Consider the following 15933-nt stretch of genomic DNA (forward strand, 5'->3'; position numbering starts at 1 on the left):
TGTATAAGGCTCTGTACACATGCATAAGCTTTCCCTTTTAAGTAAGCTCCGCCCTCCCGTTCTTTCTCATCACTTGCTCCTCTCAGTCGACCGGCACAGTGCCCGCCCCCCCTGGTTGCCTAATAAACTTCCACGTGGGTTTGTTGAGCTCTGTGGTTCATTCCTCGCTGCCGCAGCCGCTGCCACCCACCAGAGTTCATGACATCACCGTTCTTTCCAGCCCAAAGTGGAGACAATAGCCGCCAACTGATGAAGAATTCAAAACAAAACAGAACAGAAAAGCTTCACGTAGAGAACTCGGGGGCGAAGCTCAGTTGGTTGGATGTCTGCCTGGCATTCATGAGACCCTTGGTGGAGTGTCCAGCATTTCTTAGCCCAGGCATGGCCGTATTTGTAATCTCCTGAACTAGGAAAGTAAAACAGGAAGAACGGGAGTTCAAGGTTCTCCTAAACTACCCAGCAAGTTGGAAACATCTCCCTCTCTCCTCTCTCATTCTCTGCCCCTCCCTCCTCCCTCCCACAGACAACCCCCCCCCCCAAAGTAAAAGTGCTATTCAGTAAGAGGGAGAGAAGTACTAACACATGCTACAATGTGAATGGACCTTGAAAAATACCATTGGGGGCGGAGGCGACGAAAGAAACTAATTGCAAATGTCCGCGTATTAATGATTACACTATGTGCCCCTTGTAGGCATTTGTGCCATCAAGCAGAGTTCCTTTGTGGCTTCTGCTTCCCCCGAAGTCAGGGCAGGAACTATATATAAACTGTAAGCTGAGATAAACCCTTTCCTCCCCAAGTTGCTTTTGGTCGTGGTCTATCAGAGCATGAGAAAGCAAGATACGATCTCCTTATGAAACCGTGAAAATATTATAAAGTGGAAAGTGAGGGTAGGACTGATTTCTCAATGTATAAAGTGAAAACGGAGGGTCATTTGTTCAAAACGTGTTCTGAGAACACAAGTTCCATCCCTGAGATCCACACAGTGGAAAGAGAGAACCAATTCCTGCAAGTTGTCCTCTGGCTTCTCGATAGACGCTATTGAACTTGGATGTGTATAGGTACACAGAACAAATAATGAAGGAAAGAAAAGTTTAACGCTTTAGCAGAGCATTAAATCAAAATAGGGCCTTCTAAATATGGAGACTGTTACGCACAGGCCTGTTTGCAGGGAGCCAGGAAGGACGATTTGGCTCTGGCCAGAGCAGACAAGCGCCTCCTTCCAGTAATGCTCGCTGGATAGGCTAACACATTCATTTTTTTTTTTTCACAATGAAAGGGACATGATGCCGATTGATGGTGAAGTCAAATGGTGACTGTTTGTACCTTTAAGGACTAATCACAGGTCAGGAATTCCCGGTGTCTGATGTCTTCTGCTTTTATGGTGCCTGTTGGCTTTCTGCGTACTCTGGGTATTATTGACCCAGGCCAGAAAGATAATTTCTGAACAAATATCATATTGTATGTCTCCTAAGTGCCAAAGATGAAGAATGACATCTTTAAGGATAAGGTACAGTGGATGAGTACTTGTGGATGCCTTGGCAGTGTCCATCTCCAACACACACACACACACACACACACACACACACACACACACACCTTTAACTTCCTGCTCTCTGAACTCTTCTCTGATTTCCTCAGATCTTATTAATATGTCAGTACTCGATGAAATGCTTACAGCTAGACATCTGGGTGTGTGGGTGGTTCTAGAGGCGACTCAACAGTGATGGGCAGTTAAATATGCGTTTTATTTCATGAGCTGCATTCTGGTGCAGTTACGCTTTCTCTGATAAAAGCGATTTCTAGTTTAGTTGGTGAGCACAGTCCCTTAATCGGATATTTTCGTCCGCCAGGGGAAGAGCGAGGTATCGAACTTTTCCGAAGATAATGAGAAATATGTTTGAAAGCAAGTTCAGCAACACAGAACGAGCTCTAAAAGGCCACCAAGCTCTCTCCTTGACATCAAATGCATTTCATCCGTTTGATTCTCAAAGAACACTAAAGTTACTTTTTTTTTTTTTTCTGAACTAGGGTCTGGCTACATAGTCTAAAGTGGCTTGCAACTGGCGACCGTTCCCCTGACTCAGCTTTCTGAGTGCTGGGATCACAGGAGGGCACCATCAGATCCGGTTTGAATTTACCTTTTCATTTCCAAATTATTAAAATCCCACAAAACTCCTTCAGATCAATCTCTGCTGCTTGGCCAAACTTGGGTGACGGACTGGGCTTTTCCCAAGACGGCCTCTAGGGAGCCAAGTCGTTTACCCTTTCAGACTCCAACACGGGCTTTTCTCCGTGCTCCGGCTACTGAGTAGCTCAGCTCTCTCCGCCTTCGCTTTGGCTCCTCCCCTGCACCCCATTCCACTCTAGTCCCCGCCCCCTAGCCAGACCCCGCCCTATCCGCGCCCGGGGCCCCGCCCCGGCCCCGCCCTTCGCGCGCCCTCATTTCCTCCCGCTCCTGTTTTGCCCCGCCCGTCAGCGTAGTGCGACGGAAACGCGAGCCGTGGGCCGCTCTGGCCCGTCCGGAGGACTCCTCGTCGGTGCCCGCGGCTCTCGTGGGTTCCGGTCGGCGGTGGGCGGGTCCGCCGTGCAGTCCGCTGTCGCCGCCGCCGTCTGCTTCGGCGCTGCGTTTTTAGGCCATGGGGCAGCAGGATGTGTGGCGGCTCCTGTCGAGGTGAGTCAGCGAGCGAGCACCGGCTGAGGGGCGGCTCGCCTTGCCGGTGTCCACGGCAGGCCTCGCCGACCGGGCGCCCTTCCCGCCGGCCCGCGCCGTCCGCCGCCGCAGGTGCCCCCGACTTTGCTCTTTTTAGCGCCTTATTTGCAAAAACATCATCATTTTCCGTCAGCAGTGACCTCGCACTACTCCCCCCCCCCCCTTTGACTCCTACTTATTTTCTTTCTTGGAGCCGGGTGCAGTTTGGGGACGTGCCACCTAATTTACGGCGTCACACAGGTGTGACTGTTGAGCGCCTGGGATTCCGATAGATAGAGGAACTTGATTAGCAGCTGGGCAGCCAGCTGCAGCGGCAGCGCGGGTGTTGGGAATCAGCAGAAGAGCGTCGTCGCCCTATAATGCGTTTGGCCGGAGCACGCGTCCAAACATTAACTTTTCGTTTTGTTTTGCTTTCCGAGAGAGGGTTTCTCTGTAGCTTGGAGGCCTGCCCTGGAACTCGCTCTGTAGACCAGGCTGGACTCGAACTCACAGAGATTGCCTGCCTCTGTTCCCCCAGCCCCCCCGATTAAAGGCGTGCACCACCACTGCTCGGCCAAATATTAACTTTGTAAAGGTGCCTCTCACTGCAACCCCAGCTCGGCAGAACTGTGGTAGCACTCATCCTAGGAGTTCTGCCGTGTGCAATGCTTTGCCCCCGGTACCATACCCAAAAGCTTTAACTGTCCCCGTGAACTCCTTCTCAGAAGTCCTTTTGGGGGGCAGGTGGCCGAGATGTTTACTGTTAGCTGTCTGTGTGGTCTAGGAGCGCCTGGACAGTGGAACTCACCTTTGTTCCGCTGCAAGTCCCTCGTGCCTCATGTTTTGTCACGTTTCTGCAGAGAGATGGGAATGTTTCTTTGGTCTAAATGAATAGTTACCGGTTCCACTAGAGAGACAACTCAGCGGTTTAAGAGCCTGCCCTGCCCTTGACGGACAGGCTCAGAGAATTGGGGTTCTCTCCCCTGTGTGGCTCTTAACTACCTGTAACGCCAGCGCCAAGGAATCTGACAGTCTCTTCTCATGGGACACCTGTTATCACATGGGCACACACAAATATACATGTAATTAAAAATAAATCTTAAGACTAGTGCTGTTTCAGGGAAAGCGCCTAAAATTGTATCCAGTGATGCGATTCTCAAGTTATCTGTTACACACCAAAGAGTTGCCTTGCTTCTCTTTTCTTTCTGTCTTGTGTGATAAATACTAACACCTGAGCCTGTGTTCGTTGTTGGTGCTTTCTTAATGACAGCAAATTCTAAATTGCTTGGGAACCATGTTGCAAAGACCCGTGTATTAACAAAGTTAGCTTCAAGTTGAAAGATTCTGTCATTACCTAGGTGAGCTTGCCTGCTACACACACACGCACACGCACACACACGCACGCACGCACGCTCAACTGACTAGGTGCGGGGCTCTGAGAGCCTGTCTGTCTGGAAGGAAAAGGGCATGTGTGGCTTGGTTGATGCGATTGGCTGATGCCATTGGACTTCGGCCTCCCTTTGCTCCTGCGGTCTATTGACTGTTCCTGCCACTGCTTTTCCACCGCGCGGGCCAATTTGGCTCTTGGGCGGTGTTCTTTGCCCCCACATCACTTCTTTGAAGGCAAGTCTCCAACATATTGTATAACCTGATTCACTCTGAGCCCTAGGCTGCATGCCTCGATTGCACTGCGCATGTATGCAATTGTGTGTGTACTAGATTTCCGAAGGGTCTTTGTCGCTAGTTTTTTGTTTGTTTGTGTACATCAGCAGGCTAAGTGATGAGTACGACATTCCTGGGACCGTTCGGACACTGTTTTTTGTTGCTCCTCTCCCTGCCCTCTTCCCCTGGCCGCCTATCTCCCTACTTCACTTCCTCCAGCTCTCCTGCTTTCATGCCATTTTCATTGCCACCTGTCTGTCCCCATGGCCCTGATTTTAGTTTTATAACCATATATACATATCTCCATATATGAGAGAAAACATACAGTATTTGCTGAGTCTGGGACACTTTGCCTGACACAATGTGCTGGCTAGTTTTTATGTCAATTGACACTAGCTGTCACCACCCCAGAAGAGGGCGGAGCCTCAGTTGAGAAAATGCCTCCATAAGATGGGGCTGTCGGTAATCCTGGAGGGCATTTTCTTAATTAGTGATGTATGGGGCCGGGTCCAGCCCATGTGGGTGGTGCCCTTCCTGGTCCGGTGGCCCTGGTCTGGTGGCCTTGGTCTGGTGGCCCTGGGTGTGACAAAAAAGCAGGCTGAATAAACCATGAGGAACAAGCATAGTTGGCACCAGCACTCCTCCATGCCCCTGCATCAGCTCTTGCTTGCCATTAGATTCCTGCCCAGTTTGAGTTCCTACCCGGACGTCCTTCAGTGATGAACAGGCATACGGAAGTGTAAGCCGAATAAACCTCCCGTTCCCCAAGTTGCTTTCGGTCACGGCGCTTCATCACAGCAGTAGAAACCCTAAGACACAGTGACTTCCAGGTCCTGCAAGTGTCACGGAGTGGGTTCTCTGTCCTGCTGTACAATTCTCTTGTGTCCGCGTGCCACAGCGCCACATTTTCCTTTATCTGAGCTGTTGCTGGCTCCCTAGTTCCATTTGTTGTTTGTTTGTTTTTGCTTTTGTGAAGGACGCAGCTGTAAGAATGACGGTAACATCCAGGCATCTCTTTGGTAGGGCAGAGTTCGCTATTTTCCCACCAACCTTATTTCTTCTTGCAGACTCCAGTTTATACAACACCCTGGGTTTAGCACTTGTTCCTTTTGCAGAAACTTGGTGGGCTTATGACTTCCAGCTAGAGAAAGTTCTTTGTGTGACGGCTGAATGCAGACTATTGGATTTTACTCCAGAGCCTGCTTTTTGTCTGCTTTGAAGCTCTCAGGAGTACCTTCCTAGACGTGGGATTAAATAAAAGAAAACTTTACTAGCTTGGATCTCCAGGATTTGGATCTCAGTTTACTTTCTGACGAAAATAGTCTTTTGTGGAAGCTGCTCGGAGTCATTGTTCTGGGCACTGGTTATCCGGTGGGCAGCGTGGACCAGATATTCTTACCAACCCTTAAGTAAATACTTAAGACAAAGTGTATTTATTTACTGACCTTGCTAAGTGTTTTCAAGAAAAAAGTGGGATAGCGTAAAGCCACCTTCAACTAGAGGAGGGTAACCGTCAGGAGACCGCTGCTGTCCTCTGCTTAACTGCTTCGTTTGGCTCCTGTTTGCGGGCCCCTCCTTTCTTCACTGCTAGATGGACCAAGGTGTGCAGTCTTTGAGGCCTATTATCCTTTTGTTCTCTGTGCCAGGAGACACAAACCCAGTCAGAGACCGAGCGTAAGCACTCAATGGCAGTCACCGATGACATCAGTAGGACCAGCAGGGCGCTATTGGGCGAGGGAGAAGGCTCTCGGGTTCACAGGCAGCTTCTCACCTCTGGCACTGATAGGGTTAATAGAGCGTAGGCCTGCTATTCCCATGAGCAGGCTGCCTTTTAAAAATTGTGTTTTATTTTTTGGAAAAGGTGAAAGAACATTTTTAAAAAAATGTTTGTGATTTTAAAATAGCTGTTGACTAACCAGGAACAGAATAACAAAACACACTTGCAGACTAACCTGTGCGCTGCAGTGTTTGTATTTATTTCTTGCAGACAGGTGGAGGTTCTAGAGCCTCTGTGGTTGCTCTGGGAACCCCCCCACCCCCATGTGTCTTTCAGTCCTGGCTTTTTTCGTAGGCTTCAGGGTCGTTTCTTCATTTGTTGTTGAAAGTTTCTACTTTCCGTCACAGCAAACGCAACCTAAAAACCAAATTCGCATTTCATCCTGTAAAGCAGTTAGTGCCCTTTAAGTGTCTCAGGACCAGTATTTCCCTTCCTGTTCTTGCTTGCAGCCATCCCCTTTTCCAGACGCCCCTCACAGCTCAGTGCGCCCCTCACAGCTCAGTGCGCCCCTCACAGCTCAGTGCACCGTGTCCCTGTTTTCTGCCGCTTCACCCCTGAGTTATCACCCCTGAGTTACTCGCTTGACTTTTCGCCTCTACTTAACCCTGGCAGCTGCCAGTGCAGTCTGAGTCTCTGAGCCTTTTTTCTTTTTTTAATCACATTTTCTTGCTTGAGCAGTTCCTTGTAGAGTTGTGTGATTTCGTAAGCTTGTGTTTGCTTGACTGGATGATTGCAACAATGTTTCTGAAGCTTGTATCATCCTAAGATGATGGTGTCCCATTGTTGTTTGCTTGTTTGTTCATGTATTTGTTTTGAGACAGTGTCTCACTGTGTATCCACGGCTGGTCTGTAACTCGCTCTGTCACCAGGCTTGCCTGGAACTCACAGAGATCCAGCTGCTTTGCCTCCCCGGTGCTGGGCCTAAAGGCGTGGGTTACGGCTACCATAGTAACAACTTTTTCCACCTTCGGATGTCTTGTAATCACCAGGGAGATTTCTGTGTCCTTCAGTTTCTTCTGTGGTCTTTGATGAAGCAAATACTTTGCCCTTTGAGCCAGGTTTCCAGCATTTCACATCCTCTGCAAGGATTAAATAGTGTTGGTGGTAACTGAACCAGGGCTGCATTGCTAGAGAGATGTGTGTACCCCTCCTATCCACCAGATGGCAGTCTTGGAGCCATTAAAAAAGAAAGCTAGGATGCCAGGTGGTGGTGCACACCTTTCATCCAGCACTCCCGAGACAGAGGCAGGCCAATAGCTGTAAATTCGAGGCCAGCAAGGTCTACAAGAGCTAGGACTATTACACAGAGAACCCTGTGTTGAACCCCCCCCCCCCCAAAAAAAAGAAAAAAAGGCTTGGGATAAATTTGGATACTGAATTCTCAAGTACCATGTTTTATATTTTTGTAGTACTAGAGATTGAACTAAATGCTGTATCACAGACTACATCTCCAGCCGCAGTATCGGATTTTAAGTCATAGGTTAGTTGGCCCTAAATGGAAACAATGTGAATGTATAGAAAGGGTGGAGAATTTAGTTACACTTAACTTTTCTTTACTCTCCTGGCCACTGGTACTGGGTCTTTGTGACTGCAGGGGTCTTGCCCAGTGCTTTGCATGTGGGTGTGGTCACTGTGGGTCAGCTTCTTGATTCTGGCAGAACTGTATTTCATAGATTAAACGGGGACTTAGCCTGGGTTTCTCATGTCCTCGTCTGCTCAGGCAGTACTTAAACCATTACTTAGATCTTCCAGACTGGCGGCACCCTCTGCAGCCTTGAGCTGGACCCTGGCCTTATTAAGGACTTCAGAGCCCCTGTGGTTTGACCGAAAGAACTCTTCTCTCCCCAATTCGATGTGCTGGGAAATAAGCCAACGGTTCTGAGTATGCGTGTTTGTCACTTGTGAGCTTTTCAATACTGAAAAGACAAAATTGAGTCAAGTAGAATTTTTAAATTGTTTTTTAGAAATCGGCTGTTTGAGTGTTTAAATCGGGTGTTACAGATTTAAGAGACTGTGTGAGGGGTTGGGGGACAGATTAGTTGGGTGAAGTACTTGTGCAACCATGCCACACTCAAATGCCAGTGCTGGGAGGCGGAGGCAGGAGCCCTGGGCTTGCTGGAAAGTCTGGTCTAGCAGGTTCAGTGAGAGAGTCCTAAAAGATAAACTTGAACTTGAAATCAGGCCTTAAAGCAGTTGACACTCAGCCTTGACCTCTGGCCTCAGCATGGGCACAAAGCCTGCATGAAAACCCTTTCTGGAAAATCCTCCTGAATTACCTGTCACTGTCACTTCTGGCTATTTTTTATAGTGTTTTATTTGAAGGACAACTTGCTTGCACTTTGTAGTGGTCATTTTGTCGAACAAAGTACCCATGCCTGTGCCTCACCTCCATAGTCAGTATTGAGCTGGGCGGTTGTCACCAGAGTTTTAGGATAGTGATTCACAGGGGTCTTCAGAAGACTCTGATGTACAGACACGCGGCAGGACCCTGCGCTGGGAGCAGAAGGCTTCGCTGTAGTGAAGCAAATTTAAAATATGCTAGGTCAGAAATGTAAATTGTGACTTATTCAAACAAATATGTGATTTATTTCTTTGGTTGTATTGTCAATTTGAGCACAATTTAAAAGAAAAATAATATAACTTCTAGAAAGTCACTTGAATTTCAGTTATTCATATACAACAGTTTCACATATTTGTAAGTGGTAGCAGTGATGGCCCTAGATTTTCTTTATTTCCTTTTTTGTCTCAGTTATTCGTTTTGCGTCTGTCTGTCACTGAAAAGCATTAACCCCTGGCAGCTCTTAGTTCTACCAGACAGTGTGCACATCTGCAGATGGCCTGGACCTTGTTAAGGCTGTGCCTACCAATTTCTGCTTTGGTTTTTCTCTGTATCTTAAGTTTGATGTCTTTGAGAAGAAGCACCCATCCCAGGGTATTCTAGCAATGCCCTTTTCTGATGTTCGGTCACCACCTTGTGAGTTTCCCAAGAGCAAGAGATGCTCAATGGTCTCCTGCCTCCTCTTCCTAGGAACCATATGCATGTGCCACCATCGTTGAACCCGCAGTCAGCTGAGAAGAGGGAGCCTCGGCTGAGCAGACGCCTCTGTTAGATTGGCCTGGAGCCAGGCCTGTAGGGCGTTTTCTTGCTTGTGTATGAGCGCCAGTCTGTGTGAGCAGCGTCACCCCTGGCATGTAGTTCTGGGGTGTAGAAGAAAGCAAACTGAGCAAGCCAGGAGCAGCCAGCCGAGAATGAGTGTTCCTCTGTGCCCTCTGCTCCAGTCCCTGCTCTGGTGACCTTAGGATGACGTGTGACCTGTGAGCTAGGTAACCCTTGTCTCCCTAAACTGCTGCAGGATACAGGTCTGTCCATCCTGATTGCTTGTTTAGGAGGCCAGAACAACATAGGCCTCTCCCAGGGCTCTCTCAGACTGCGCATTGTGTTTCATCCTTACCAAATTAAAAACGTGACAGAGTCCACATTCTTTAGACAATTAACAAAATGTAATTTAAAATTTTACAGATTTTTGTTTGTGGAATGTTTTGAGATTTTCCAAAAGTTAAACTCAAGTTTCGTTCAAAATTTTTAATCTAAAGGTGTGTGCAGTGTTTTCCAGATTAGTTTAAACATGTCTCTGCTCTTCATTTCTCTTCTCTCCCAAATCTCTGACAGCTGTTTATTGTTCTGTGCGTTCCAGAACTCTGCCATTCCCAAAATGTCCTACACTTAAAAGCTCACGGTATTTTCTCAGATTTACTTCTTAGGAGCACACATTATTTAAGTTCCATTCTTCTGTGTGTGGGATGCTAAGAGTTGGTAGCTCATTTCTTCTTATGGCTTCCATTCCTGTATGGATTTACTTAAGGATATCTTGGTTATGCCTGTATTTTGCATCTGTAGATGCAGCTAATATAAAATACACATTCAGTTTGTAGGTTTTCTTGTAGATGTAAGCTTCTGGCTCATTTAGTCAAACTCAAAGAGTAGGATTGCTCGATCATACGGTGTTGTAGAGAGCCGTTCTCAAGCATAACAGCTATCTTCATCACAGCTGGGACTGCTTACAAAAGACACATGCGCGCACATACACACAGACGCCACACAGACACACACACCACACACATGTGCACACCGCATATACACACACAACACACATACACCGCACATACACACATACACACATGCACACTGCATATACACACACACACCACACAGACACACACACCACACAGACACCACATATATACACACACACCACACACATGTGCACACCGCATATACACACACAACACACATACACCACACATACACACATACACACATGCACACTACATATACACACACACAACACACCACACACACACACAAGCTGAGCTCAGGCTTGTTGACGCGGTTAGTTTTCCTTAGAGTTTGGGGACACTTAGTAGACCCTCACTGAAATTCCAGATTTCCTTCCTGTACCTCCCCGCCTTCTGTGTGTAACTGTCCTGTCTGCGCATGCCCTTGTGGTCTTGGAAGGCAGAGGGAACAGATCATGGACGGTCAACGGAAGCAGGGACTCCATCTACGTAGCTATGAGCTAGCTAACATCTATGTTGGGACAGGACAGTCTAGTGGTGCGGCTGCTCTACATTCACCCGCACCCCTCCTCGTACGTGCTCTGTAAGTAACCCCAGTAAAATCATGGGTTCCCCAGGTTCCACGTTAGTGGAGCTACTTCGGTTTATCTTTGGTGTCCTGTAAGGAGGTGGATATATATGATATAAATAAAATATATATTCATGTATATATGTGTACACACATATACATATCATATATTCATATATATGTATACACACACATATGAAAGTTCGCCAAACACCTGGGAAGAGGGTGCTGCCGAAGTCCTTTGAGATGGGCATCATTTCATGGCTGTTCAGTCTGTTTTCAAGGTTCTGTCCCAACACAGTTAAGGCCTTCCGGTGTTTGTGCATCAAGACACATTTGCCTGTGTTACTGGACTCATTGCAGTCTGCGTCTCTTTCAGGTTCAGCTCCCTCAGAAGAGCCAGAGTTGTTCTGCAGCATCTGGTAAGTTTGTACTGTGCTTTGCTGTTCATGATAGAACTTAAAAGTGTCTCTGTTAGGGAAGTAGACAGGCCTGGGATGGCCGGTTTCCTTGGCTTCCTAACCTCTGCTGTCAAGCTCCCGTGATGAGACGTGCCACCTCCTGCACACTCTGTGTTTTAAGGCTGTTTTAATGAGTATGGTTAAACCTGACTGTCTGCAACTTAATCTTAGTCTATTGTTGCTTTCTTTTATATGTGTGTGTGTGTGTGTGTGTGTGTGTATAAAATGAGGATAGTCTTTACCATACAATGATTCAAAAATGTTAAAAAGGTATTACATTTTAAGACTTAGCATGCGGGCTGGAGAAATAGCTCAGCAGTGGTTAAGATACTGACTATTCTTGCAGAGGACTGGGGCTCAGTTCCATGGTGGCTATCAACAGTATGTAACTCCAGTTCCAGGAGATCTTATGCCCTCATCTGGCATCTGTAGGCACTGTGAGCATTTGGGACATAGACATACATGCTGTCAAAGCACCCATACACATAGAATAAAATTTAAAAATCTTAGAGAACACTAATATGGTATATAATGTATAAATAATAACTTCATACTTTAGCAGTTATTGCTAATAATAAATGTTAATGCCTTAGCAGTTATGCTAATTGTGAAGCTAAACATTTGTTGTTTATCAGATTACAGAAAAATCCTTTTTATTCAGTTTTGTATCTCCTGTAGAATCTGGTGAATGCCTTAGTTGGAATGAGCACCCGCTATAGCTCCATGTGCAGGAGCTGCGCTAAGTACGTCATACATGTACTAGCTCAGCTAATCCTCACTGCAGCCTAAGAAGGGAGCCTGGAGCCCTCAGGTGCAGTTCTAGAGCCTCTGCAGTAAGAGCTTTTGTTGTTAGCTTGTGGTAAAAGTTCTTCTGGATGCAGTCTGATCTGAACGTGGATGCTAAGAACCTGTAGAAAAGTGTCTGGTTGTTTTCCTTGGCTCTGGACAGCATAGCCCTGGCTGTCCTAGAACTTGCTTTGCAGACCAGACTGGCGTAGGACTCAGAGATCTACCTACCTCTGCAGTGCTAGGATAAAGGTGTACGACACCACCACCCAGCTTCATTCAATAAGCTTTCTTTTTTTTCCAAAGTGTTGTTCTGCCTGCAGGCCGGAAGAGGGCGCCAGATCTCATTACAGGTGTTTGTGAGCCACCCTATGGTTGCTGGAATTTGAACTCAGGACCTCTGGAAGAACAGCCAGTGTTCTTAACCACTGAGCCATCTCTCTAGCCCCTCAATAGGTTGTCTTAAAACTCTTCTAAGTACATATCATTTTTTTGGTTATTATGTGGTAATGAATTTTCATGAGAATTAAATATGTAACATAATTTTACACGGGTTTCTCCCAGCACCCCTGAGTCCTCCCTGTTACAGGACGTGGTGGCATTCCCTGCCTCTACCCCAGACTCTCCAGGCCAGGGCCTGAGCTGCCCTTCCCCCAGAGGCTCTTCCCTATACAATCCAGGCATGTTGGTTTCCAGCCCCTTTTGAACCTTTGGTTACCTGGTTCTCCTCTCCCTTCCCGTCCCTGTCTCCCCACATGGCCCAGTTCAGTCTGGTCACGTCCACTCTGGACTCTCCCAGATATCGCTGTCTCCGACCGAGTTCACCCCTGCATCTTCAGTCGCCCTCCACCATACCTAGGAGGAATCACGGCCTTTTCTTCTTATTTCTTTCTCATTCTCTTCGCATGGCTCTATTTCCATGTTTCTTATCGTACCCCGCCACGTTGAGTGGCACTGCCCTTTCTAAACGCGGCGCTGACTGCGCCTAGAGAAGCAGTGTGCTAGTCTACTCTGATTCTGACTGACAGCCTTTGGACAGAAGACAGCCGTGTCGGGGCCGTAGTCACACAGGTAGTGACATCGTAGTCCTGCCGGAGACCCTGCCGATGCTTGCACGGCGTCTTTCCAACGCAGAACGCGCAGTTGCACTCAGGGCCAGCATCGGGGCATGTCCAGATGTTCATTGTTTATGGCTGGCCCAGGCCATCGTTGCACCTGGAGTTCTCACCTCCACTTGCCTCGTGGACACCACAGCCCTGCCCAGATGCTGCCTTTTCCGAGTTGCTCACAGCTACTGTAATGAGAGTCATGTACTGTCCACGTTCTCTAAGCGCCTGGTGTAGAATTTGAAATGTGGTAACAAGCTACAAGGTTTTGGGGTAGTTCCTAGTCCGAGGGGCTCTAGGAAGAGGCCGTGTTTTAGATGAGTCGATCCAGTCCACGTAGACATGCAGAACTGAACATCCGGGAGGTGTGCATGGCTTGCTTTGGGACTGCTCCGTCTGTGTAGGCTGGGGACGCTATGTGTCCCTGGTCGCCACTTCTGTGGTTATCATTTGAAAGGTGTGCACGTGGTGTGTGTTTTGCTGTGGGCATTGATAAAAACTTCCTGACGGTGTTCTTCGTTCACTCAGAGGATGTCCGTGCACACAGAAGCCCCGGAAGTGCTGCTGGAGAGGAGGGGCTGTGCAGGAGTCATAACACTGAACAGACCCAAGGTCCTCAACGCCCTGTCTATGAACATGATCCGGCAGATCTACCCACAGCTGAAGGTCTGTAATAACGGAAAGCCCCGTGGAGATCCTTCTGAAGTATCCGGTAGGGGACACGCCTGGTATTTTGTCCTAGGACTCAGCAGCACACTGATGGTTTTCTGTGGAGCCTGCCCACCCCACTCGCTGTCTTAGGACACGTGCTTTCTGCTTCCCGTAGGTCTTGTTTCTCATGGTCCACTCTTCACTTAAGCAGTGATGCTGACTGCTCAGGGCATTAGCTCCACGGTGTGGTGCAGGAGAAGGGTTACTGTAAATAAAAGAGAGACCATAGCCAGAGTCAGGGACATCTCGGAGAGCCCAGAGTGAACATGACCCTGAGTTGGGCCATGTGAGGAGCGCGGGGAGGGGAGAACCAGGAGAGTAAAGGGGTAGAGAGAAAAGACCCAGGCAACCAAAAAGACTGGACTACGTGCAGAAGCTGGGGCGAGGGCAGCCTGGCTTCTGGTCTGCAGAAGTTTAGTGTAGAGAGTGGGATGCGCCAGCCATACCCCTTAATAGGAAGGGACTGAGGGATGCTAGGTGAACCTGGTGCCAGGTCCAAGACCTAACATCCCAGCCCTTTTGCTGAGAACAGATTATGGTAAGGGACAGTGTGATCGTTTTCATGACTGCTTCCTGACACTGGGGCATCCTTGTTGGGAACTCAGGAAAGCTGGGATGTTGGCCAGGACTGAAAGGGCCAAAGGAATGAGAAGGCAGCTGAAGTCTTGGGGAGAGCTGGGGTGCTTGTTGCTGTTAAAGCAACAGCCAATATTATCAGAGATCTGGAAAGGGTAAGTTATAGCAGAGGTATAACCCCAGTTGCTTATCTGTCAATGGAAGTGATAGAGACCCACTCCCCAGACAGTTGCCCTAGGCTCCCGTGGTCTCAGTGGCTTCACTGGGGGCAGTCAGTGGTTATATGTATTTGACTGTCGTATAGGACAGCATTTAATCGTCTGCTGCCACACAGAGCAGCCTTGGCCTTGGACTGCCAGACTCAGGTCTGTGGTGTTCCTGTGGAGAAACTCCGGGGACTGGCCTTACTGTGACCAGGCCTTACAGGCAGAGTAGCGCAGTCAGCCCACAGGGCCGCAGCTTGGGCAGAGCCCGGACAGCAGGCGAGGCACGGGGCAGTGTTGCCAACTGTGTAGGGCTACCATAATTCAGGTGGCGTCTCTGCCCATCTCTGTTCTTTGGAGACCTTAGGTTCCTGCTAGAAGAGGGGCGTTTCTGTCTTCTCTGGAAAACCTTTTCATTAAATGTTTTAAATGCCATATTCAACCTATCTCTGAAGAGTTTGAAGACGATGTACCCATCAAGTATACCTGAGTTTAGATTTTACTTTGGAAATGCATTAACCTGTATGTCTTAATTATCTTTAGCAGTTTAAATTGATAGCTTTTATAAGACTAGGATTTTACAGCCTGGTCTACAAGAGCTAGTTCCAGGACAGGCTCCAAAACCACAGAGAAACCTTGTCTCAAAAAAACAAACAAACAAACAAACAAAAAAAAACTAGGATTTTATATTTTTATCCTGTTAAGTTTGAACTTGAAAAATTGAAGATTTAACTGAAGAGCCTTTTGCGTCAGTGTTATCATCCAACAAACAAACAAACAAAAAAAAAACTAGGATTTTATATTTTTATCCTGTTAAGTTTGAACTTGAAAAATTGAAGATTTAACTGAAGAGCCTTTTGCGTCAGTGTTATCATCCAACAAACAAACAAACAAAAAAAAAACTAGGATTTTATATTTTTATCCTGTTAAGTTTGAACTTGAAAAATTGAAGATTTAACTGAAGAGCCTTTTGCGTCAGTGTTATCATCCAGGAAAATATGCAGGCTCTGTGGAACTCTCTGATGCTTCGTGAACCTGGGGAGATGTCGGCAGAGCAGAGGACAAGGTTAAGTTTAGGGGGAAAAACTGTTTCTTCTTTAGGTCTTGGTATTTGAGGAAGGAGGGCATCAAGACCAGAGGAAGTAGGGAGGCTTGAGCTGCTTAGGGCCTGGCAACTGAGGCAGGGGTGCACCTGATCTTGTCTGTTTGAGGTGAATCCTCCAAGTTGACTACCTGGAACTTGCAAGAATTCTTTGAGTTTGCGAAAACAGCGTTTTTTAAAGACACACTAGCATTCCCATTGTTTATAATCTGTA

The 15933-nt window shown here is 47.5% G+C and overlaps 1 protein-coding gene across 1 annotated transcript in view; it reads left to right on the plus strand.

Moving 5' to 3' along the window:
- Positions 1-2537: 2537 nt before the first annotated feature.
- Positions 2538-15933, plus strand: part of Hibch (3-hydroxyisobutyryl-CoA hydrolase) — a 48304-nt gene continuing 34908 nt past the window's right edge. Inside the window, exons 1-3 of the mRNA XM_013353493.2 lie at positions 2538-2672; positions 11154-11196; positions 13656-13793. Coding sequence (XP_013208947.1) covers positions 2638-2672; positions 11154-11196; positions 13656-13793 — 216 coding nt within the window. The 5' untranslated portion in view covers positions 2538-2637. The remainder of the gene's footprint in view (positions 2673-11153; positions 11197-13655; positions 13794-15933) is intronic.

Source organism: Microtus ochrogaster, unplaced genomic scaffold (genome assembly GCF_000317375.1).
Source record: "Microtus ochrogaster isolate Prairie Vole_2 unplaced genomic scaffold, MicOch1.0 UNK8, whole genome shotgun sequence".
Taxonomy (NCBI): domain Eukaryota; kingdom Metazoa; phylum Chordata; class Mammalia; order Rodentia; family Cricetidae; genus Microtus; species Microtus ochrogaster.